General features: G+C 58.7%; 1 protein-coding gene across 7 annotated transcripts; it reads left to right on the top strand.

Annotated features, from left to right (window-relative positions):
- On the top strand, positions 3771 to 24045 carry ATP13A2 (ATPase 13A2). 7 transcript variants are annotated; one of them, XM_005665049.3, is made up of 29 exons: positions 3771 to 3990; positions 9989 to 10083; positions 10201 to 10383; positions 10653 to 10711; positions 10894 to 11008; positions 11256 to 11335; positions 12914 to 12991; positions 13165 to 13234; positions 14082 to 14216; positions 14305 to 14371; positions 14452 to 14583; positions 15428 to 15583; positions 16059 to 16169; positions 16249 to 16295; positions 16383 to 16571; positions 17926 to 18132; positions 18602 to 18697; positions 18784 to 18943; positions 19058 to 19178; positions 19316 to 19440; positions 20054 to 20214; positions 20338 to 20454; positions 20555 to 20634; positions 21239 to 21391; positions 21472 to 21568; positions 22796 to 23019; positions 23103 to 23254; positions 23366 to 23535; positions 23632 to 24045. In XM_005665049.3, the coding sequence occupies exons 1-29, from the start codon at positions 3981 to 3983 to the stop codon at positions 23764 to 23766; spliced, it is 3525 nt and encodes a 1174-aa protein (XP_005665106.2). In that variant the 5' UTR covers positions 3771 to 3980; the 3' UTR covers positions 23767 to 24045. The 7 variants fall into 7 exon arrangements, with proteins under 7 accessions (XP_005665106.2, XP_013854472.2, XP_005665108.2 ...); XM_013999018.2 differs by having other exon boundaries at positions 3772 to 3990; positions 14109 to 14216; XM_021095421.1 differs by having other exon boundaries at positions 3801 to 3990; positions 11259 to 11335; positions 14109 to 14216.

Here is a 25053-nt window from a genome sequence, read left to right as displayed (position 1 = left end):
TTTCGCTTGCCAGATAACAATTTTTTTTTTTTTTCATTTTAGGGCCAAACCTGCAGCATATGGAAGTTCTCAGGCTAAGGATCAAATAGGAGCAGCAGCTGCAGGTCTGCGCCACAACCACAGCAACGATGGATCCAAGCCACATCTGCGACCTACGTTACAGCTCTTGGCAATGCTGGATTCTTAACTCACTGAGACACTGGCTGGTCCAGGGATCGAACCAGCATTCTCACAGACACTATGTCAGGTTCTTAACCCACTGAGCCACAATGGGAACCCCAACAATTTGTTCTTTTGTTCCCTTAAGATCATTAATTACTGAGACCTGTTCTAGGGCAAGCCTTGCAACTAGGCTTAGATTACGAAATGTCTTAGACCAAAAATGGCTTCTCTCTCTCTCTCTCTCTCTCTTTTTTTTTTTTTTTTTTTTTTTGTCTTTTTGTCTTTTCTAGGGCTGCACCTGCAGCATATGGAGGTTCCCAGGCTAGGGGTTGAATCAGAGCTATAGCCGCTGGCCTACCCCAGAGCCACAGCGACCCGGGATCCGAGCCGCGTCTGCAACCTACACCAGAGCTCACGGCAACACAGGATCCTTAACCCACTGAGCAAGATCAGGGATCGAACCTGCAACCTCATGATTCCTAGTCGGTTTCATTAACCACTGAGCCACGATGGGAACTCCCAAAAATGGCTTCTCTTAAGTCAAGAAAGCCATACCTGGTTTTCTTTCTCTGGCCACCCCCACCCCCAATCCCATCTGGTTTCAGGACCAGGCAGATCATGTCCTTCCTGAGGGCCCCAAGGGAGCAGCAGCCCCAGAAGGGAATATCTCCCATGGGCCCAGCCCACAGATGAGTGCAGCCCAGCCCACAGACCACCCAGAAGACCACAGTGAGAGCCGCTTCCCTAAAGGGAACCCTGGGCAGATGCAGAGCCTCCCACATCCTCTGTGGTTTGAAAGGAAGCTTCCTCTGGCCTCCTGCCCATGAAGACCATGGACCAAGCAGCAGGTGCAGCTCCTTCCCCGAGGAGTCTCCAAGGAGTCTCTTAAATGCCACGTTGCAACAGGAAGAATGACAAAGCAGTCATGCGATGCAGTCCCTAAGGTCCCACTTTTATGAAGCTTCTAGCCCAGTGCCAGGATCTCAAAAAAGCAGCCGGCATCTACCAAATTCCTGCCACCTCACTTCATCCTCCCAACAGCTTTCATTTTACAGATGAGGAGAGAGGCTCAGAGAGGGAAAGTGAATTTTTTTAGCTCACCCAGCAAAAAAGCAACTGATGTACATCCAGGCCCAGGTCTCCCTGGTGCTGGAGCCCAGCCCCGTGCCACTGTACTACACTGCCTCTTGGGAAGGTCATCTAGAGCAAACCAGTTATGCAAACTTAGCCATCCTGTTTACCACTGAAATTGGGGCTCCCCTGGTAAGTGTTCTGCCAGGCATCCGGCTAAGCCCTGGGGGAGGAGATGTGGGCTCTGAGAAGTTAAGTAGCTGCTCCCACTGGGGTATCTGCAGGTGAAGCAGGTCCTCTCACCCCATCCCCCGGGTGGTCAACCTGCTGCACTGGCAGCCTACCCCAGCTGAGCAAATGGCCCCCCACCTGCTCAGACCAAACCCCCAGGGGAAGGGCATCTTTGATTCCATCCCTGAATCTCTACATCCCCTCCATCAACAAGTCCTGGCAATACTTACTCCTTTATCAAATGTATGTATTGAGTTCTTGGTCCAGGCCTTCCCTGCTTCCCTTCCGAGTCTCCTCTCCACCATTACTCTCCATCGCAGCTCTGTCTCCTTCCAGCCCTTTCCACCATAGGTTGTTCCCACACATTGCTTTGGGGTTTTCCTCTGCTTACCTTGGCTGCTCCCCATGTCTCTGTTCACCCTCCTAGAACAGCACCTGGCACTGCATAAATCAGCCTGATACATGATGATGGATCAGGCCACCTATCCTTGGCCCTAATGTGATCCTTCTTGGGTTTGCCCCAGAGTCTCCCCAGGCTCTCTGATCCTTTGGAGATCCTAGTCCAGAAGCCATCCACCCCAGGGTCAAGGGATGCCATGTCTGTACCTGTCACTATGGGGCAATGCCATGTGCCCTGCAGGGGCCTTCTTGTTTCCCACCTGTGCAGGTGTGTCTATGGTCATGCTATGAGGCTTCTGAAATCGGGTCATGCCTCTGCTATTTCTCTGGCTTTTTTTTTTTTTTTGTCTTTTTAGGGCCATACCTGCAGTATATGGAGGTTCCCAGGCTAGGGGTCAAATAGGAGCTGCAGCTGCCGGCCACAGCCACAGCAATGCCAGGTCCCAGCTATATCTGCAACCCACGCTGAAGCCCAAGGCAATGCCAGATCCTTAACCCACTGAGCGAAGCCAAAGATCGAAGCCTCAGCCTCATGGATACTAGTTAGGTTCTTAACCCACTGAACCACAATGGGAACTCCTTCTCTGGCATTTGAGAGGCTTTTTTTTTTTTTTTTTGTCTTTTTGCCTTTTCTGGGGCTGCTCCCATGGCATATGGAGGTTCCCATTCTAGGGGTCTAATTGGAGCAATAGCCACCGGTCTACGCCAGAGCCACAGCAACGTGGGATCCTTACCCCACTGAGCAAAGACAGGGATCAAACCCGCAACCTCATGCTTCCTAGTCGGATTCGGTAACCACTGAGCCACGATGGGAACTCCTTGAGAGGCCTTTTGTACATCACTGCAGAGCCTCCCCAGGTCCATGCATATCTCTGTGAGTCTCTGGGCAGAAATGTCTTCTTTCTTTAATATTTATCCAGCAGAACCAGCACTGTCCCTAGTGCTCTACATGCTTTTTCTCACATAAGCCTCATAATAATCAAGCAGGGATTGCTAATGTCATCATCCTCCTATAGGTTAAGAAATGAAACCCAGAGGAGTTCCCTTTGTGGCTCAGTGGAAATGAATCCGACTTGTATCCATGAGAATGCGGGTTCCATCCCTGGCCTCCCTCAGTGGGTTAAGGATCCAGCATTGCCATGAGCTGCTGATGCCAATCGGATCCCATGTTGCTGTGGCTGTGGTGTAGGCCAGAGGCTATAGCTCCGATTCGATCCCTAGCCTGGGAATTTCCATATGCCTCTAGTGTGCCCCTCCCAAAAGAAAAAAGAAAAAAAAGAAATGAGGCCCAGAGAGGTTAAGTGACTTGCCCAAGGTCCCAGAGCCTAGAAGAGATGGAGGCCAGCTTGAATCAGCAGGCATCATCCTCAACCACTATAATATGCAGCCGGGGCTGACTCCATGTGTGGAGAGTGTGACGGTGGAGGTGGGTGTGTGTGTTACACCTGTGTTTTAAGTGTCACACTACTGGGTGTGCTCTGTCTCTAAGTATCACCTCTGTGCGTTGTGTCTGTGTCTTGAGAGTCTAGCCTTTGTGTGTGCCTCTGAGGTTGTTGTGTACCTGTGTGTTTGTGTACCAAAGTTGTCCTGTTTCCCTGAGACAATTCTGCGTGTCTGAGAATTGTCGTGTCTGTTTCTCTGTGTCACAACTCTGTAGTCAGCCTGTGTGGGGCGGGAGAGGTGGGTGTACTTGTGTTTGTGCATCTGAGGGCTATTTCTGAGTGTGTGTCTGTGTGTTCATTCGTGTCTGCGGATTGTCCTGTCGGAGTCCCTCAATGTCCCTTCTCTGTCTATGCGTCTGTCCCAGGGCTGTCGTTATCTCTCAGTCCCTGCCTGCGGCTTGGCGGGAGGAGGGAGCGTGGCGGGGGGGGCTCGGACTACAAGTCCCGGCAGCCCAGGCGGCGCGCGGGCGGACTTGGGGCCGCAGAGGGCGGGGCGGGGCTTGGCTGCGCTCAGATCTCGACTGCGGCACCTCGGCGGCCGCGTCAGCCACTCGGCTCTGCAGGTTCCCTGGCCGCCCAGCCGCGCAGCGCCCTGCGCCCCCCCGGCCTTCCGCCTTGGTCCCCATCGCGGGGCGTCGCGACGCCTGGGCCCGGCGATGAGCGCGAGGAGCCACCATGAGCGCAGGTGAGTGCGCAGCCCCTGCAGACAGGAAACCGGGGGGCGCGGTCCCCAGGCCGCGCGTCGTCGCACCTGGCGTGGGTAGACACCCCCACTGCGCGGTTGCTGGCCGAGGAGCGATCCCGGGGGTATCACTGCGCCCGTGCCCTCCCCCCTTCCAGAGAGGCTAAGAGCCGGGGATGGCGCTGCGCAGAGCCTTGGACGAGGAAGCTCCTGGCGCCTTGCAAGGGGCCGGGGGTGGGGGTGGGGGTGTCGGTGGCCGGGCACGCAGAGATGCCTCCCTCCCACTGGACGCCCTCCCGCACTGACGTCCAGGTTGGGGAAGAGGCGCGGAGGCCTCTGCATCCGGGTCCTCGGAGCAGTTGTTCCTCTTGGCTGAATGAATGAATGGGGTTGGAGAAGCCAAGGCTCCCCGAGTCCCTGGATGGGAGTGCCCCGGAGCCCAAATGCCACCCCTGAACTCCTGCCTCAGGCCCCCAGCTCCAAGACCACACCCTCCATATTACCTATTCCAGGTCCACCCTTTCCGGAGCTAATTTAAATCCCACCTGCTGCAAATGAGGCCAATAGACCTCTCCTATCCAGAAGGGTCTCATTTCCATGTGGGTTGCTCAGAGCCCAGACCTCAGCCAAGAGCCACCAATGCTGGAGCATCCTCTCCACAGCTGCAGACCCTTCAGGCCTCTCCCTCCAGATCTCCCACCTTACCCCCCCACAGCACCACTCCCACTAATCAAAATCTAGAGTGAACCTGGCTGAGGGAGGGGAAGTACTGAGGAAATAGTCCAGATCCAAAGATTCACAGAGCTCCTGGCAGATTGTCCCTCTTGCTCCTAGCCCAGCAGAGGAGAGGAGCTTCTGGCCACAAGGGAAACACAGCAGGGGGAGGCGGCAGTGCTGCCCTGAGCCACTGCCAGGTCACCAGCAGGAAACCCGTGCTTCCGCAGGAAACAAGAGGTTCCCAAATGGTTTGACTCCAGCCCCTCTGTTCTGCAGCGCCAGTGGCATTGCCCCTAGGGCCGTGGAGTCAGACTAGGTTCAAGTCCAGTCTTGACCACTCAGAGCTGTGTGACTTGAGACAGGTTAACCTCTCTGTGCTTTGTTTTAAATGGGGATCCTGGAGTTCCCACTGTGGCTCAGCAGTAACAAAGCCAACTAGGATCTATGAGGACGCAGATTCAATCCCTGGCCCCACTCAGTGCGTTAAGGATCCGGCATTGCCATGAGCTGCGGTGTGGGTCGCACATGCGGCTCAGATCTGGCATTGCTGTGGCTGTGGTGCAGGCCGGCAGCTGCAGCTCCAATTCGATCCCCTAGCCTGGGAACATCCATATGCCATGGGTGCGACTCTAAAAAGCAAAAAGGCAAAAATATATGGGGATCATCATCCATACTTTCTACGAGGTGGCTGTGAGGATGAACGAAGAGGGATGTGTTCATTCAGACCCACTTTTTTCCAGCTTCTCCCCTTTGAAGCTGTGTGACGCTGTGTTCCTCAATTTCCCCAGCTGTAAAATGGGATGATACTAGTCCCTGAAGGGTTATGTGTGAAGATCAGCCCTTGTTGTTCAAAAGAGTCATACAGTCATTGCGAAAGCTTCCTCATCCCAAGCAGCTGGCCTGAGCCGGCTTCAGGAGAGATCAGACGCTGGCCTGACCTTCCTGTGCCATCCTGGAGGAGACTGAGATGCCAATTGAGATAAACAAGCATTTCCGAGTGTTTTTTTGTTCTTTGTGTTTTCTCTTCTTCCTTTTTGACCACGCTGCAGCATATGGAGTTCCTGGGCCAGGGACCAGATCCGAGCCAGAGTTGCGTCCTAGGCTGCAGCTGTGGCATTGCCAGATCTTTTAACCCGCTGTGCCGGGCCAGGGATCAAACCTGTATCCTGGTGCTGCCGGGACGCTGCCCATCCTGTTGTGCCACAGCAGGAACTTCCCGAGTGTTCTGACAGGTGTTCTGCAAGAGCGTACCCTGGGCTTGACCTTGGGGATACCAGAGGGTTCCCCAGATGTGACTTCCTCCTTCGAGCTCCCTTCCCTCTTCCCCAGGCTGACTGGTAGAGCATTGTCATGAAGCGATGGGTGTGTGTGAGGCACAAGAAAGAACTCCCAGAGGGAGCATTTTGTGTAGATCCTGGAGAAGCCAGCCAGTGATGGACTCGGGTGGGGCCTTTGAAGAAGCAGCTCCTCCCTGTGCCCCTCACAGCTGAGCCAGGGCAGGAGCGAACGCAGTGACTCCCAGCGCCGTGGCTTCCACACTCTGTAATACCAGCAAGGTGTACGGGCTTTCATTCACTCGTTCATTCATTCAGTAAAGGGTTCCTGAGTCCCAGCCCCATTCCAGGCACTCTGAACAGGAGGGTGATGACACATGTGCCAGTCTGATGTGATGGTGTCAGCGGATGGGGCTCAGGTGGGCAGAGAGCACTTTGGAGGAAGGCCCTTTCCAGCTGCGAGACAAATTGACAGGCAGACTGCCTCTCCCGAGGCTCAGGTCTCTCTGTAAGATGGGATGCGTTGCGTGATGGTCGTGGGAGCAAATCAGATCAGTGGGCGCAAAGGGACCTGCCCAGGCTTGGCTGGACATGCTGCCAGGGCCGGCTGCTGGTCTGAGGGTTTTAAGGCAGAGGGAGGAGCTGTTGAGTACACACAGGGGCCCAGTGGCACAGCGGTGGGTTTTCAGACAGGGTGATGGTAACGTGGAGGGGAGCCTGAGAAATGGGTCAGAGCAGAAGCCACATCTCTTTGGCAGGGAGCCAGCAACCGCCCATCTGCAGAGGCCCATGCCTCAGGAACTGCAAACCCCGCGTGTGCCAGCTGCTTGGGCATTATGACCCTAGAGATGGGAAACAGAAGCCCAGCGAGGCTAAGGCCCTTGGCAGAGAGCCAGGAGCACAGTTACTGATGGAGATGACGGCGGGGACGGTGGCAGTGTTGTTAAGAGCGTGGGCCCTGCAGCCACACTGCCGGCATCCACGTCCCACAGGCTCTGTGGCCTTTGGGCAACTTACTTCACCTCTCTGTGCCTCGATTTCCTAATCTAAAGTGGGGATAAAAGTAGGCAGGACACACTGCATAGGGTTGTGGTGAGGAATTGATAAATGAATGTAGGTGAAGTCCTTGAACACTGCCTGGCCCGTGTCAGTGCCTGTTACCCCGAGGTGCTCTCTTCCCTCACTCCCCAGAAACAGCCCAAGAACAGCCCTAAAGGGTGTGAAACTCCCCACCCTGCCCCACTCAGGGAGCAGGGCTCTGGGGCAGATGAGGGGTTCTGGCAACAAGAAGGATACTGGGGAGTTCCCGTGTGGCTCAGCAAGTTAAGAACCTGACTAGTGTCCATGAGGATGCGTGGTTGATCCCCAGCTTTGCTCAGTGGATTAAGGATCTGGCTTTGCCGAGAGCTGTGGTATAGGTCGCAGACGCGGCTTGGATCCCTTGTTGCTGTGGTGTAGGCTGGCAGCCGCAACTCTGATTCAACCCCTAGCCTGGGAACTTCCATATGCTGCAGGTTTGGCCCTAAAAAGACCAAAAAGAAAAGGGCTGTGCTTGTTGATTCCCAGAGATCTGAGAGCCCAGGTTACCAGACTGGGTCAGTTGTCCTGAACGCCTGTTTCCCCTGCCCCACACCCCCAGGCCAGGCTCCAGGGCGAATCACCCCCACCCCGACCCCCCATACACACACCAGAGAGGGGCCTCTGCTGTTATCTGCGGGCTGTCACCAGGAAGGGGAGGAGATGATGCCCTGACAAGCCTCACTCACAAGCTGAACTGGAACCACAGAGCAAAAGGGACCACCCCAGGGACCCAGGCTGGGTCGCTGTGAGCCCCAGGAGAGAAGGCTGACCAGGCCTCCTGCCCTCTGGCTTCCAGCCTTTACCACTGGGCAGACACACGGTTGAGGGCTGTGTGTGTGTGTGTGAGAGAGAGAGAGAGAGAGAGATCGATCCGCAGATGCCAGGCTCTTCCTGGAGCGGGTTGCAGCTCCGTATATTTTCTGAGTCATCCAGTGGACAGGGACAGGGGAGGACTTGGCCATGGGTGGGGCTGGGTTGATTTGGGTTTTGAGTCATCTTGCCTCAGAGGCCTCAGGCAGCGTAGGGCATAGGCTCTCTTTGAAAGTGCCCACATTGGTCCCCAAAACACAGGATCTGGGCTCTGACTTCCCAGCGCCACCATTTACGGGGGTGGGGGTGGGGGCGGGGGCTTTGTAGTTCTGAGCCTCGGTTCCCTCGTTTGTACACATGGGAAGAATAAGAGTCCTCTCATCGTGTTGCTGGAGGGTTCAAAGAGCTGATTCATGTGGAAGGTTAGAGCAGCTCTTGTCACCTGGGAAGTGCTTAATGGATGTTGGCTGCTCTTATTGTGGTCATTACTCTCGTGGAGGTGGGGGCGCTGGGGTAGGAGAGAACAGACTCTGCTCGGCCTGATGGGAAATCAAATCCACCCACCCTGGAGTCATCCTGCCTAGAATTGCATCCTGGCTGTACCACATACTTGGCTCTGTGATCTTAACCTCTCTGAGCCTCATTTTCTTCTATAAGAAGGGGATAATTGTGCTCACATGGCAGGGTCCTTGTATTAACAATGTAAAAAGACCAGGAGCAGAGCCCACAGGTAGTGGGCCCTTGGGAAATGTTGACGGCTTGGGGAAGCTGCAGAAACCCAGGTGTTTGAGGGCAGAGCAGCTGTTGCGACAGCGGCAGCTGCCCCGGACAGTCTGGGCTTGTTGGATGGAACCTTTAGGTCTGCAGGGCTCCGGTTCCTGAGGGGAAGGGGAGTTCAGAAAATCAGGCCTCCCCCACCTGTCTGGCTTTCCCATCCCCCTTAGTGAACTTGTCCAGAGGCTCCTGGGAGATATGCAAATGCCTAGCAGGTCTGGGGAGGGGCCCAGGCATCTTCCTGTCTGACAGGTGTTCCAAGAGGTCCGGGAGCACGGTTAGAGTAACCGTAGCAGAGGCTGCCCGTGGGTGGGTACTGGAGCCCCACCTCCTCCTGGGCCCCAGAGCAGCTACTGTCTGCCTACCCTGCTCGAACCGCAGCTCTCCAGTAGGGGAGGCAGGAGAGAGGAAGAATTTCTGCGGTGGAGCCGCCTGATGTACTTCCCTGAATCTCAGCTTACCCATCTGTAAAACGGGGGTGATAGGGGGCTCTTCCTCACAGAAGGAACCTGTCGGCTGGGCCACGGCACAGCAGCTTCTCTTCTCTGGCTCATGCCCTGGGCTGGGCTCTTCCCTCCCCGTCCCCGATTTCACTTTCCTAGTGAGGTCCTTCCCCTCAGGCTGGCTGACACTGGTCAGTCCAGACTCAATTTCTTGGCATCTCCTCGCTGCCAGGCCTGTGCTGGGCTCAAGTGTTGAACAAGAGTGAGCCGCCCTCTCCCTGCCCTCAGGGTGGAGCCCAGGTGGAAAGTGGGACACAGAGCTCCCAGGAACTAACAGCTGGGTGCCTGGGTGCTGTGGCAGCTCAGGGTGCTCACCAGGCCCTGTTCCCTGACTCCAGGCCCACACCCTGTCAGAAATCACCAGACGCACAAGGAAATAGGGTACTATGTGTAGAACCAACAGAATGGCCAGATAACGGACCCTGAGGACTCGAGTTACTGGATTTATCAGACCATCTTTATAAAATGACTGCTTATGTTAGATGTTTTTTTTTTGTTTTTTGTTTTTGTTTTTGTCTTATTTTTCTAGGGTCGCACCTGTGGTATGTGGAGGTTCCCAGGCTAGGGGTCTAATCAGAGCTGTAGCTGCCGGCCTGCACCACAGCCACGGCAATGCCAGATCCGAGCCACATCTGCAACCTACACCACAGCTCACGGCAACGCTGGATCCTTTAACCCATTGAGCAAGGCCAGGGATCAAACCTGCAGCCTCATGGTTCCTAGTCAGATTCATTTCTACTGCGCCACGATGGGAACTCCCCACTTACGTTACATTTGAAGAAGGAAGAGAATCAGGAGCCCCTCCCTCCCCCACCAAAGGGCATTTCTCCTTTCTGTCCACAGACAGCAGCCCGCTCGTGGGCAACCCGCCCACCGGTTATGGGACCCTGACGATAGAGACATCTATAGATCCCCTCAGCTCCTCAGTTTCATCCGTGGTACGTGGGCCGGGAAGGGGCGGGGACCCCCCAGGGTCAGGGGTAAGACCCAGGCCCACCCAGGTATCTCCTCCAGCCCCCGCCCCGACCTTGGCTTCCTCTTGCCCGTGTCCCCAGAGGCTCAGCGGCTACTGTGGCAGTCCATGGAGAGTCATAGGCTATCACATCGTGGTCTGGATGATGGCAGGGATCCCTTTGCTGCTCTTCCGATGGAAGCCCGTTTGGGGGGTCCGGCTGCGGCTCCAGCCATGCAACCTGGCCCGCGCCGAAACACTCGTTATCGAAATAAGAGACAAAGAGGTGAGCAGGGGCCAAGCCTGGAGCTGGAGAGGGGTCAGGGTGGGCGGGGTGGCCGCTGACTTGCTGTGGGACCTTACACAGGTGGCTCTCCTCTTGGGGCTTCAGCTTTCCTGTCTGAGCAGTGGGCAGAAGGGCAGGTCAGGTGGTTCCTGAGGAGTCATCTATATCCTTGATCCCTGCCTCCTCCAGCAGAGGCCACGTGGGTGGAGCCTGGGAGTCGGGGGCGGGGGGGTCTCTTCCAGGACTGAGTCCCCATGTCTGTGTTCCAGGATAGTTCGTGGCAGCTTTATACCGTCCAGGTGCAGACTGAGGCCATCAGCGAAGGCAGGTGAGGCGGCCCTATTGTCCCTTCCTGGAAGCCCCTGCTCCCCTGCCCTCCTCCCACAAGGCCCTGATCCTGGCGCCCCCAGCCCCCGCCACCCACCCCCACAAGGGAAGGTGGCTCTGTGAGGATGGGGAGGTGTCAGGGCAGACCCCAGGACTCCATGGTAACCCCACACCCCTCCCCAGCCTGGAGCTGCCCCCACAGGCCCAGGTGGAGGACGGCCGGAGCCAGGTGGCTGTGGGGGCAGTGCCAGAGCGTGCTTGGAAGGACACGGCCCAGCTCCGCAGGACGGAAGAGGCAGTAAGTGGACAGCTGGCTTCTGGACAAGTTCTTGCCTCTCTCTGGGGCCCAGTTTCACACGGTGGTGGGGGCGGGGTTGGACTCCATCGTTCCCTGGTTCTCTTGTCCCAGACATCCAGCTGGCTGGTCACCTTGTACATTTCCATGCTGCCTCTCCTGCCTCTTCCCTGTGACACTGGTCCCTACCCCAACCCCACACGCACAGGCCCAGGGCTGCCTCCAGCCCACCTCTCCTCTCTCCCACCAGCAGCGGACACTACGCTACTACCTCTTCCAGGGCCGGCGCTACATCTGGATCGAGACCCAGCAGGCCTTCTGCCAAGTCAGGTAGGGTCAGGGCCAGCGCAGCTCACACCACCTCCTGCAAGGGGGCTGGGTGGGCAGAGGAGGTGGCATGAGGTGGCCCAGCCTGGACTCCCCTCTAAGCTCTGTGCCTTGGCCACCAGCAAGTCACTGAGCCCCTCAGGGTCTCTGTCTGTAAACGGTCATGAAGGGGGAGTCCTGGCCTCCTAAGGTTTAAGTCTGTAAGCACCATATAAGGCTTGGCACAGCATCTGGTGTGAGGTGGCAACGCCGCTGTAAATCAGACCACAGGCTCTGAATGTGGACCTTCTGTTTGGGCTTTTGTACCTGCTCTGTCACCCTTGATAAATGTCAGCTCACTTTATATCTTAGTTCGAGCCCCAAGAAGTAGACCCCAAGACAAGGATTCAGGAGTTCCTGCCATGGCTCAGCAGTAATGAACCCGACTAGTATCCATGAGGTTGTGGGTTCGATCCCTGGTCCCACTCAGAGGGTTAAGGATCTTGTATTGCCATGAGCTGCGGTGTAGGTTGCACATGCAGCTCAGATCTGGCATTGCTGTGGCTGTGGCACAGGCTGGCAGCTGCAGCTCTGATTCAGCCCCTCGCCTGGGGACTTCCACATGCCGCAGGTGTGGCCTTAAAAAAAAAAAAAAAAAGACAAGGATTCAAGCGCAGGGAATCTGTTGGGAAGGTGATCCCGGGAGGCAGGAGAAAGAAGTCAGCCAGTGGAAGGGGGTGTCATGGACACCCAGAGCGCAGACCCCTGGGGTCCCTTTGCGCCAGGGTAGAGCATGCACTTGGGGCGCCTTCACCCAAGGAGTGAGCAAGCCGGGTACCTACTCATCTCCTCCCTACTGCTGTCAGTTACGGGCCATTCCTGGTACATGCCCTCTGCTTGATTTCGGCCTTCCTGGCTCATGCAGAGACGGGCGCCAGCGGGGTGTGGGGATGGCAGCAAGGGCCTCTGCTGCACGAGAAGAATAGCAAAAATCGCAACCACCTTTGCCACCTAGTGCCAGGAATTGTCTGAGCACTTTGCAAAACATCCATCCATAGCCCTATGAAGTAGGTGCCATCACTGTCCCATTTTGCAGATGAGACACCTGAGCCCAGGGAAGTTAAGTAACTGACCTAAGCTTGCATCGTTGTAAAGAATGCTCTAAAAGGGGAGTTCCCGTTGTGGCTCGGCAGAAATGAATCTGACTAGTATCCATGAGGATGCGGGTTTGATCCCCAGCCTTGCTCAGTGGGTTAAGGATCCAGTGTTGCCGTGAGCTGTGGTATAGGCCAGCAGCTGTAGTTCCAATTCGACCCCTAGCCTGGAAGCTTCCGTAGGCCGCACATGTGGCCCTAAAAAGCGAAAAAAAAAAAAGAAGAATGCTCTAAATGTCACCAAGTAAGAGGGGGTGTCGTCACTGTCAAACACTCCCATCCTCTCCTGTTGTTCTTCCCGGGCGAGATGATTCAGGAGGACGGAAGAGGAACAAAAGGAGAAAGTTAGACCCAGAGTTAGTGAGGAAGCTGCTTTCTCCCAGGAGGGTGAGAGGTGCAGAGCTCGGGCCCCACCACCCACACAAGTGCCCCTTCCCTGTCCCCGCAGCCTGCTGGACCATGGCCGCACCTGTGACGACATCCACCGCTCCTGCACCGGCCTCAGCCTCCAGGACCAAACCGTGCGGTGGGTGCTGCCCTGAGAGCTGGGGACCCCTATCTGGCCCCTCAAGTGTGGCCTTCTTCCAGCCCCCTGCCTTCTCTGGGCCTTGGTTTCCCCAGCTGTAAAGCAGGGAGCTCTGTTACCGCCAGAAGGTGCGGCCCCTCCATTTGATGGCTCTGCCGCTTCTCTGCTTACAGGAAGACCATCTATGGCCCCAACATGATCAGCGTGCCAGTCAAGTCCTATTTCCAGCTGCTGGTGGACGAGGTAGGGCCTGTCCTGGGCCTCACCCCAGCTCTGTCCTGAGCTGGCTGTGTGACCTGGGCCACGGGCTTGCCCTCTCTGGGCCTCTCTACAGAGGCAGATCATACCAGCTGTCTTCTTCTCCATAGCGGAGGGGCCTCTCAGGCCCAGCTCCAGTCAGCTCAGGGAGAGGCATTGGAGGTTCTGGTCCAGGCTGGGGCTGGGGCTGGGGACTGGCGGCCAAGAGACAAGCCCACAGGGCCTGGCTCCTGCTGTGCACCGAGAGCCAGGCTGCAGAGTCTCGTGCTTCAGCAGCCCTGGGAGGAGGGACACGCCGCTCACACATGAGGAACCTGAGCCACGTGGCGCAGCCAGGGTCACACTGGGACAAAGGGAAGTCAGTGACCCAGACACAGCTAGAGTACACTGCTGCGTCCCAGCCCTCTGATCCAGGGCTGACGCCTGTGAGAGGGAGAGGAGGCCTTGGAGTCTGGCCTGATTTAACCCCAGTCAGCCACTTGGGAGCTGTGTGATTTTAGGCAAGCGACTTAACCCTTCTGTGCCTCAGCTTCCCCAGCTGTGAAATGAAGCTGATGGTAGCATTCCCCTTGTGGAGCTGTCATCACCATTGTATTGACACGTAGATGACCTGCCGAGCAGGGGCCTGGCCTGTAAACACCCGTGTCCTCTTTAGAGCAAAGAAAATGGGGGTTCCAAGGCCATTTGGACAGGACTGACCAGGAGACAGGCCTGGCTTTGGTCCTTTGGCAGCTGCCTGGCCCTCTGCTCCCATGGGCACAGGAAGCCCGGCCTGTGGCTGGGCTGCCCCGGGGGACATGGGCCCTGATGCTGCCTCCCCGCCCCCCCCCAGGCACTGAACCCCTACTATGGGTTCCAGGCCTTCAGCATCGCGCTGTGGCTGGCCGACCACTACTACTGGTACGCGCTCTGTATTTTCCTCATCTCCGCCGTCTCCATCTGCCTGTCGATATACAAGACCAGAAAGGTGGGTGGCGTGGAGTGGATGGGGCGGGGCAGGGGCTCCCCCAGCGGGCCCGCACCCACCCACTCCCTTCTTGTCCCCCTGCCCACAGCAAAGCCAGACTCTGAGGGACATGGTCAAGCTGTCTGTGCGGGTGTGCGTGTGCCGGCCTGGGGGAGGTGAGAAGCTGGGGCGGGGGGGAGGGAGGCCATGGGGTGGGGGGGGGGGCGCACTGAGGCCCCTGCTTGCCCTTCTGCAGAGGAGGAATGGGTGGACTCCAGCGAGCTGGTGCCAGGAGACTGCCTGGTGCTGCCCCAGGAGGGTGGACCGATGCCCTGTGATGCTGCCCTGGTGGCTGGCGAGTGCGTGGTCAACGAGAGCTCTCTGACAGGTCAGCCCCAGCCCTTGGCTCCACGGCCTCCCATCCCCGCTTCCCAGCCACTGAGTCCCTCTGCCCTGTGGGTGTCAGAACTTGGAGATGGAGTTCTCTTTCCCCTTGGCTCTCAGGTAGCAATCTGGCCTCAGCAGTGCCCATCCTGCCCCCTGAGGCCCTCATGAGGGACGGCTGCTCTGTGCCAGGCAGCGAGATCAGAGCTTTACAGAGGTTAAGCCCCCTTATGTCATTATTTTATTGGTTTGAATTATAAAAGCAGCACAGCTTGGAGTTCCCACTGTGGCTCAGCAGGTTAAGAACCTGACAGTGTCCATAAGGATGCGGGTTCGATCCCTCGCCTCGCTCAGTGGGTTAAGGATCCAGCATTGGCACAAGCTGCAATGTAGGTCGCAGATGCAGCTCAGATCCCGTGTGGCTGTGGCTGTGTCGTAGGCCGGCAGGTGCAGCTCCCATTCAACTTCTGGCCCGGGAACTTCCATAGCCCGCATGTGCGGCAGTAAAACGGAAAACGTGATAGTGAAAGTAACACAGCTTGTTCCAAAATAATTCCAGCAGAAGGAGACCACCCCCGACTCAATCCTTGCCCGTGCCAGCACACCCTTTCTGACTCCCCCAAGAGATGTTCCCAGAAACTGGCAGGCACACATCCTTCCAAGATTATCTTTTGTCCTCTCTGAGCCTCACTGTGCCTCTTTGGAAAATGGGGCAGTGATTTCTTCACACATAGTTGCAAGAGTTAGATGAGCCCTAAGGCTTGGGTCATCATTCTGTGTGTAACCTTGGCCTTGGTGGGAAGGGGCAGCTGGAGGCCCCCATGGTCCTCACACCTCCTCCCTCCCAGGGGAGAGCGTTCCAGTGCTGAAGACAGCTCTGCCAGAGGGACCAGTGCCCTACTTCCCGGAGACCCACCGGCGGCACACACTCTTCTGCGGGACCCTCATCTTGCAGGCCCGGGCCTTCGTTGGACCCCATGTCCTGGCAGTGGTGACCCAGACAGGTGGGGGTCAGGAGAGCCCAGCACCCAGAGGGGAGGTGACCTAGAGTAAGGTGGACCCATCTCTGTGGCTGGCCTGCTGGGTGACCCAGCAAATCCCCCCGCAACTTGGGGTTGGCTGCAGTAGGCAGGGACGTGGCAAGAAGGAAGGAGCCTACCGCTTAGGAAGAGAGCTGGGCTGTACAACTCCAGCAGCTTAGGAAAGGGATGCAGTGTCACCAGAGCAGATTTTTTTCAGCAAAAGCCACACGTCACTGGATTTGAAGTGGAACCATCAACTGTAGATGCTCTCCACTAAGTCCCTATTTACTAAACCCTTAATGAGGGCGAGGCGGGCTGTGGGGCCGTCAAGTGTGGCCATCCTGCTTGCTCACCCCGGAGCATCATGTTTTACAAGCTCGGAGGTGCAGATGGTGTTGGGAGGGGCAAGCGGTCCTGACCCTCAGCTTTCCCCGCCTCCCATCCCCTGTCCTGCCAGGGTTCTGCACAGCTAAAGGGGGCTTGGTGAGCTCTATCCTGCACCCCCGGCCCATCAACTTCAAGTTCTATAAACACAGCATGAAGTTTGTGGCTGCCCTCTCTGTCCTGGGTGAGTGGCCCCTGCACCCCTTCCGGTGGAGCCCAGAAGCCCCACCCAAATCCCGCTGAGTCTTTCGCTGTCTCCCCAGCTCTCCTCGGCACCATCTACAGCATCTTCATCCTCCACCGCAACCGGGTAAGCCTTGGGGCCGGGTGGGGGCTGCCAGTGGGGGCCCAGGGCCCAGCCAGCCTGGGCCTTGGCAGTCACAGTGCCTCCTGCCAGGTGCCTCTGAACGAGATTGTGATCCGGGCTCTGGACCTAGTGACGGTGGTGGTGCCGCCTGCCCTGCCAGCTGCCATGACAGTGTGCACACTCTACGCCCAGAGCCGCCTGCGGAGCCAGGGCATCTTCTGCATCCACCCGCCGCGCATCAACCTGGGGGGCAAGCTCCGGCTCGTGTGTTTCGACAAGGTGGGGGCTGTGGGGTGGGGCTGGCCTGGGGGCGGGGGGACAGGTACCACAACTGGGCCCCCAGCCCTGCCTTCATCCTTTAGTGCCATTGACTGAGGGTTGCTGGGTGCCAGGTCCTGTCCTTGGACGGAACACTCGGAAGCTCCCCCCAGTTCCTGCCTGCGTCAGGCTCATGGTCTGGCAGATGAAATGTGTTTGTTTGAGAACCACTGGGGGCCTTCTGGGGCCCAGTGCTGCTGTCAACGCTGGGGATCCAGCAGTGACCCATGCAGAGATGTCCCCACCACCAGAAGGGGTGAACCAGGAGCACGAGGTGCAGATGGTGATGGATTCCAGGGAGAAAACAAATGGGGTGCATGATGGGTGTGGTACGTGGGGGTCACTCCCTTGGCGAGAGGGCTCTCAAGGAAGGCTCCTCTGGTCCTTTGGTGACTTCTGAGATGTGGGCCACACAGAGACGAGCGCGGGGCCGGCAACGTGGAGGCGAATAAGCAGCATAGCTCATGCTCCTGGGAGGAACAGACCCTGGGGGTGGGGCATGGGGAACAGTTGGGGGGCGGGGGGCAAGATGAGATGGCAGAGCCCTGATCGAGCGGAGCCTGGTGGGCCCCGGTGAGCTGTTTGGATGATTTAAACTGACAGGAAGGAGCGTGATCAGACTCGCCGGGCTCCCAGGCTAGCCAAGGGACCAGGTGTGTAGCTGAGCCACTGAAATACAGAATAGGAAATGCAGGCATCCACCCACTCATTCATTCAGTAATGACACTGGGAGCTGCGCGTGGCCAGGCCCTCCACCTGGTGCCCCAGTGAACTGGTGATGGGGCGATAAGGAGCCATGGGTGGGGGCCCAGAGCACCTGACCCAGCTGTCGGGTTGAGGAAGAAGACTTGGGCTTCCCATTGTGGCTCAGCAGGTTAAGAACTGGACTAGTATCCATGAGGATGCGGATTCAATCCGTGGCATGGCTCAGTGGGTTAAGGGTCCGGTGTTGCCCCAAGCTGAGGTGTAAATTGAGGATGTGGCTCAGATCCTATGTTGCTGCACCTCTGATTTGACCCTTCGCCTGGGAACTTTCATATGCCACGGGTGCAGCCCTAAAAAGAAAAGAAAAGAAAAAAGGAAGAAGGCTTCCTGGAGGAAATCACGCCAGACGGAGAAACACGGGGGTTGGGAGGACGACCGGGCAGAGGGACCCCCACGAGCAACGATCCAGAAGCGCGAGGACCTCTTCTGGCTCCAGCCCTGGCTCCTGGGGTTCCCACGGGCCCTGCGTGGCCGGGGGTGTGGGCACCCACGTCACCGGGCACAGCTCAGCCCAGGACTCATCACTGGCCCACCTGCTTGCCCCCTGCAGACAGGCACCCTCACTGAGGACGGCTTGGACGTGATGGGTGTGGTGCCCCTGAAGGGACAGGAGTTCCTGCCGCTGGTCCCAGAGCCCCGCCACCTGCCCATGGGGCCCCTGCTCCGGGCACTGGCCACCTGCCACACCCTCAGCTGGCTCCAGGACACCCCAGTGGGCGACCCCATGGACCTCAAGATGGTGGAGTCTACTGGCTGGGTGAGGAGGCCAAGCAGGTCTGCCCCCTGCCTCTGGGCATCTAGGCCCGCAGCCCCCTGGTCTTCATTCTTGGACTCCCAGGGAGGTTGTGTCATGCCCACCCTCGAATAGCAATGGCCCAGGCCCCCTGCCATGAGCTAGTGCTCTGCTGCGTGAGCCTCATCTCATGACTCCTCCCCGTAGCCCCAGGAAGGGAGCTTACTGCTTGTTAAGAAGGAAACTGAGGCTAGGGGAGATTTGGAGTAACTTGTCAAGGTTACCCAGCAGCTTATACGTGGCAAAGCCAGACTTTGAACTTGCGTCCACCCAACTCTAAAGCCCACCTTCTTGACTTCTATCCAGGCTCCCATCAAGGAGGTGTTCCATGGGTCTAACTTGACTCTTTCTTGCTGCCTCTCTCCATGGGTCAAGGACTGGCTGCCCCAGGCCAAGCCAGTGCCTACCCCTTAATGCTCTGTCTGCCTCCCAGGTCCTGGAGGAGGGCCCATCTGCAGACATGGAATTGGGGACCCAGGTCTTGGCGGTGATGAAACCCCCACTTCGGGAGCCCCACCTGCAGGGCATGGTGAGCAGAGGGTGTGCCTGGGGGCGTGGGGTGGGAGGGGTGGGCTCCACAAGCCAGCCCCTCAGCTGCCCCCTCTAACCCCGCAGGAGGAGCCCCCCGTGCCGGTCAGCATCCTCAGCCGCTTCCCCTTCTCATCAGCCCTGCAGCGCATGAGCGTGGTGGTGGCGTGGCCGGGGGCCGCTCAGCCTGAGGCCTACGTCAAGGGCTCCCCTGAGCTGGTGGCAGGCCTCTGCAACCCCGAGACAGGTGAGGGGGGAGGGCCCCGAATCCGCTGCGCAGCATTGGCCCTGAATGGGGTGGCGCCCGGCCTCTCCCTGCCCCCACCTCCTTGTCCCACTCACACCCGCCTCTCCCTGGCAGTGCCCACCAGCTTCGCCCAGATGCTGCAGAGTTACACGGCCACTGGCTACCGTGTAGTGGCCCTCGCCAGCAAGCCACTGCCCATCGCGCCCAGCCTGGAAGCAGCTCGGCAACTGACAAGGTGGGCCCTGGGGTCCCTCGCCTGGGCAGAGAGAGGCCCTCATGCAGGCAGAGCCCAGGGACAATGCACTTGCCTAGTGATGGGAGAGGAGTCTTGCCCTCTACGTGACCTCTGACCCCAGCCTGCCTACCCTCCAGGGACACTGTGGAGCGGGAGCTGAGGCTCCTGGGGCTGCTGGTCATGCGGAATCTGCTGAAGCCACAGACCACACCTGTCATCCAGGCTCTGCGGAGGACCTGCATCCGCACCGTCATGGTGACAGGTACCAGCAGGGCTGGGTTAGGAGGGCAGAATCCGCTCCATCCTGGGCAGAGCAAAGGATACCCAGCATCCCTTCCCAGGCCATCTCTTTGGGCCCCTGCTTCAGGCCGGGTCCTCTTCAGCCATTTGAGGTGTCTTCACTGTCTCCCCCCACTTGACAGATGAGGAGAGTGAGGCTCAGAAGCGTGGAGTGACTTCTACCCAGGGCTGGTGGTGGACAGCCTGGGGGACCTCCCCAGGTTCCTGCTTCCACCCCTTTTCTCAAAGGTTGTGGCCATTTCATGGAACAAAGAAAGCTGCTAGCCAGGGTGACACACGGAGGGGACCCATAGTTTGTGTCTTTCCCCTTGTCCTTCTGCCCTGCACACACACGCACGCTCTTCCCAGCAAAGTCCCACAGCACTCAATAGTATATGCAGAGCTCAAGCCCAAGCCCCAAGTTTCTCCTAAGACCTTTGACACCTGGTTTTACAGGCAGGAAACCAAGGTTCAGAGACACTGATTTTGTGCCCAGGCTCAGGCCTGGCAGGTGGATTCCATCCAGCCTCAGTTTTCCCATCTCTACATGGCCCCCTCAGTGGCACTGGACTTTGACCTTGCCCCCTCCCCTCCAGGGGACAACCTGCAGACGGCGGTCACTGTGGCCCAGAGCTGCGGCATGGTGGGCCCCCAGGAGCGCCTGGTCATCATCCACGCCACCCCCCCTGAGCAGGGCCAGCCTGCCTCCCTCGAGCTCCTGCCAGTGGAGTCCTCCGCAGCCAAGAACGGGGCTAAGGTGAGGCTGACCCAGAGTTCCAGCCACACACCCCGCCCTTGACTCCACCCCTGTGTCCCCTGACCCGGGCCCCAGCTCTCAGGGTGGGCAGGGGGAGCTGAGCTGAGCTTCCCGGGCCCCCAGGATCCTGACCAGGCCGCAAGCTACACCATGGAGCCAGACCCCCGATCCAGCCACCTGGCCCTCAGCGGCTCCACCTTTGGTGTCCTTTTGAAGCACTTCCCCAAGCTGCTGCCCAAGGTAGGGCTGCCCCGGGCCTCCCTGGTCGTGCTGCATCTGGCCATGCTCTGCTCCCTCCTCTCGGCTGCCCCAGCCCCTCCCTGTCTCCCTGTGCTCCCAGGTCCTGGTCCAGGGCACTGTCTTTGCCCGCATGGCTCCAGAGCAGAAGACAGAGCTGGTGTGTGAACTGCAGAAGCTTCAGTGAGTGCCTGTGCATGAGGGGCCTGCGGGGAGCAAGCCGGCCCTGTGTCCCTGTCCCCCAACCTGAGCCATGAGGGAGCTGTCAGCCCCCGAGAACCCAGCGGGCTCTCCCGGGTGTGTTGTACCTGCGGGGACTGGTTCCAGGAGTCTCTGCAGATACCAAAACCCACAGATGCTCCAGCCCCTTATGGCAAGTGGTGTAGTACAGGAGTTCCCGTTGTGGCTCAGTGGGTTAAGAACCTGACAGAATGTCTGTGAGGATGCAGGTTCTATCCCTGGCCTTGCTCAGTGGGTTAAGGATCCAGTGTTGCCATGTGCTGTGGGTGCGGCCCTAAAAAGCAAAAAAAAGAAAAGAAAAAATGTACTGTGGTAGAGTCAGCCCCTCACATCCGTGGATACTGAACCTGGGGACAGAGAGGCCAGCTGTTGTCACATCTGTTTGCTGAGCACCTACTCTGTTCGGTTTACTGAGCCCTTGCCAGGCACCCTGCAGGCAGTAGGGAGCCGGCCATCCCTGCGTTCCACCAGCCAGCCCCTGAGGTGGGTGGGGCATTGCAGAGCCAGCACGCGAATCCCGGCCCCGCCTGCCCTCCCCATCTGTCAGGTACTGCGTGGGCATGTGCGGAGACGGCGCCAACGACTGCGGGGCCCTGAAGGCGGCTGACGTGGGCATCTCGCTGTCCCAGGCCGAGGCCTCCGTGGTCTCGCCCTTCACCTCGAGCGTGGCCAGCATCGAGTGTGTGCCCATGGTCATCAGGTGAGGCGGCCAGGGGGCTGGCGGCTGGGGACTCGGCGGGACCTGGCCTGGGCCCCTAAAGCCTGCTCCCTGCTCCCCAGGGAGGGCCGTTGTTCCCTGGACACGTCGATCAGCGTCTTCAAGTACATGGCCCTGTACAGCCTGACTCAGTTCATCTCCGTCCTGATCCTCTACACGGTGAGCGCCCGCAGCCAGAGCAGGCCCCGTGCTGGGCCCCAGCGAGGTCCTCCGCCCTGTGCCGGGGAGCCCAGCAGGTTTGGGAGTTGATGGTGGGGCCTCGAGTCCTGCTCCAGCCGTGTGGCTTGGGCACTCCCTGGCCCCTGGGGTGAGGCTGGTCTGAGGCAGGGATGCGCCGGGTGCACAGTAGGTCCTCAGAAACAGGAGCAGCTGTGCTGTGCTGACATTTCATCCCTGAGCCTTGGGAGTCTCCCGTCTACTGGGGAGACTGAGGCAGAGCCCAGGGGTGGGGGGCGAAGGAGCCGGAGGCAGGATGAGGACAGAGCCGAGGCCTCTGCCCGTTTATCCGCTTGGCCTGGCCAGGTTCTTGGCTGTGCCTCCCACATCCTGCCCAGAGGGTAGCACCCCCCTCCGCTCAGCTCTGAGCACGCACTGCGCGCCCCCACTGAGCGCATGTGACACCATGGAGCAGTGGAGACCTTGCCCCAGCTTCTGTCCTTGTGTCCACCTTAAACCTGAGGGCAGAACTAGGATCCATGAGGATGCAGGTTCAATCCCTGGCCTCACTCAGTGGGTTAAGGATCTGGCGTTGCCGTGGGCTGTGGCGTAGGTCGAAGATGAGGCTCGGATCCCTCGAGGCTGTGGCTGTGGTGTAGGCTGGCAGCTATAGCTCTGATTTTGACCCCTAGCCTGGGAACCTCCATAAGCCGAGGACGCGTCCCTAAAAAGCAAAAAAAAAAAACCCTGAGGGCGGGAACTGTGTGTCTTGCAGTCAGAAACCTAGGGGCTCCACAAGGCAGAGCCTACGCCTCCCCTCAGGCTCGGTGTTCCCTGCCCCCTCAAATTGAGGCCTTTCCAGGGAGTTCCCTAGTGGTCTGGTGGTTAGGATTTGGTGTTTTCACCACTGTGGCTGCCTTCCGTCCCCGCTCTGAGAACTGAGATCCCACATCAAGCCACTGCTGTATGCTGCAGAAAAAAAAAAAAAAAAAGGCCTCCCCAGGTCAGCAGGGATGTCTTCCCCCTCGGACTGCGAGAGGGGCTCCCTGCAAGCCGGGCAAGTGCCTCCTCCATCAGCCTGGGAGTCCCTGCGGCAGGCGGGTGCCGCCTTCCCACAGGCCGCAGGACAGGAGCAGCACCTCCCCCGTCAGCCTCCTTAAGGGCCAGGCTGGTGGCTCCCACATCAGCCTGGGACCCGTCTTCCCCTCCGCCCTCCCTTCCTGCCGGCAGGTCAACACCAACCTGGGCGATGTGCAGTTCCTGGTCATCGACCTGGTCATCACCACCACGGTGGCCGTGCTCATGAGCCGCACCGGCCCGGCGCTGGCCCTGGGGCGGGCGCGGCCGCCAGGGGCCCTGCTCAGCGTGCCCGTGCTCAGCAGCCTGCTGCTTCAGGTGGCCCTGGTGGCTGGCGTGCAGCTGGGGGGCTACTTCCTGACCGTGGCCCAGCCCTGGTGAGTAGCAGGGAGCTTCCGCCAGAGCCTGCCCTGCCCCTGTCCTCCTCTCGTGCCCTGACTCCCGGTCCCCATGTCCCCAGGTTCGTGCCTCTGAACAGGACAGTGCCCGCACCAGACAACCTGCCCAACTACGAGAACACAGTGGTTTTTTCTCTGTCCAGCTTTCAGTACCTCATCCTGGCCGTGGCCATGTCCAAGGGGGCGCCCTTCCGCCGGCCGCTCTACACCAACGGTGCTGCTGCGCTGGGGGGAGTGCTGCTGGGTGGCGGGCTGTGGGGGCCGGTGCCCGTGAGGGTCCCATGGGGGCACTCCCTGGGCTAACAGACCCCTCCTCTGCCCCCAGTGCCCTTCCTGGTGGCCCTGGCGCTCCTGGGCTCCCTCCTGGTGGGCCTCCTCCTGGCCCCCGGCCTCCTGCAGGGGCTGCTGGCGCTGAGGACCATTGCCGACACCTGCTTCAAGCTGCTGCTGCTGGGCCTGGTCGCCTTCAATTTCGTGGGGGCCTTCATGCTGGAGGTGGGGCCCGCCCCAGGTTGGGCTTGGCGCGGGGGCGGGTCCTGGGGCTGCGACTCAGCCACAGCTGCCCCTCGGTACCCTCCTTGTCCCTGGCAGAGCGTGCTGGACCAGTGCCTCCCAGGCTGCCTGCGGTGGCTCCGGCCCAAACGGGTCTCCAAGAAGCTTTTCAAGCAGCTGGAGCGGGAGCTGGCCGAGCAGCCCTGGCCGCCGCCCGCCGGCCCCGTGAGGTAGTGCAGGCCCTGGCCGGTACCCTAGACACTGGAGCTCCCTGCCTCTGAGCCACAAACCGGGACCCAGCCCTGAAGACGCCATCGCCATTACTCCCGCAGCCCCGAGATTGGCTGTTGTCACACTTCGCCCCAAGTCTGCCCATCCCAGCCTTCCCTGCCCCCACCAGGGGAAACGCTATTGTTCGTTGGCCCCCACTTCAGACATCCACGTAGAGACGGCGGCCACCCCCACTCAGAGCCGTTGTCAGTGTAGCAAATAAAGTCATAATATTTTCCTGGCTCGGCCATGCCTGTCTTCTGCCTGATACCACTGACCCAGGTGCTGGGCTGGCAGCCCCTGGCACAGGTCTGCTCCCGGCATCCCCTCTTTCAGATCAGGTTGGACCACTCGCCCCTTGGAGCCTCCATTTCCTCATCCGCAGTAATACTTCCAGGTTGAGCAAATGCCTGGTGCCCCGTTCAGCCCTTTTTTTTTTTTTTTTTTTTTTTTTCTTTGTCTTTTTACCTTTTCTAGGGCTGCTCCCACGGCATATGGAGTTCCCAGGCTAGGGGTCAAATTGGAGCTGTAGCCACCGGCCTACACCAGAGACACAACAACATGGGATTCGAGCCGTGTCTGCAACCTACACCACAGCTCATGGCAACACCGGATCCTTAACCCACTGAGCAAGGCCAGGGACCAAACCTGCAACCTCATGGTTCCTAGTCGGATTTGTTAACCACTGAGTCACAACAGGAACTCCCCCATTCAGCCTTTTATGTGCATCATCATTTAATCCTTACAATTGTGGAGGACTCTTCCCCCTTCTACAGATAGGGAAACACAGGTTAGAGGTCACACAGGTCATCAGAGGTGAGGCCAGATCACTTTGACTCCAGAGTTCATGGTCAACTTGCTACCCTCCTGCAGGGGCAGGAAGAGAGTGGGCTTGTCTCAAGACAAGTGCCCAGTGCCTTCCATGCGTTTAACTGGGGCAGTTCCCTGCTCTCCCCCACACCCCCACATTCTGGGAAGTGTCTGTGGTCCAGTTCCTCCCTCAGATGAAAATCCAGGCTCTGAGCCCACATCTCCCAATCAGAACCACGTGCACTGTCCCCCAGGGAAGGGTGGATGCGTCTGACCTCATCCCACCGGGGGACCCTGGCCAAGCCCTGATCTGGAGCTACAGCTCAGTCATCTGGTCCATCTACACTGGGCAAGGGAGAACAGGAAAGAAAAGCCCCTGGTAGCCTTGTTATTGGAAGCCCTGGCACCACCCCCAGCCTGTCCCAGCAGCCGCTCAGTAAA

The sequence above is a fragment of the Sus scrofa genome, chromosome 6 (genome assembly GCF_000003025.6).
Source record: "Sus scrofa isolate TJ Tabasco breed Duroc chromosome 6, Sscrofa11.1, whole genome shotgun sequence".
Classification (NCBI taxonomy): Eukaryota; Metazoa; Chordata; class Mammalia; order Artiodactyla; family Suidae; genus Sus; species Sus scrofa.
The sequence above is the reverse complement of the archived record's forward strand: the minus strand, read 5'-3'. Positions and strand labels throughout refer to the sequence as shown.

Excerpts from the sequence above, each read along its gene's own strand:
- ATP13A2 (XM_005665049.3), top strand. Across the intron at positions 10,712-10,893 it reads GAGGCCATCAGCGAAGGCAG|CCTGGAGCTGCCCCCACAGG; the intron begins GTGAGGCGGCCC and ends ACCCCTCCCCAG. Across the intron at positions 11,009-11,255 it reads TCCGCAGGACGGAAGAGGCA|CAGCGGACACTACGCTACTA; the intron begins GTAAGTGGACAG and ends CTCTCCCACCAG.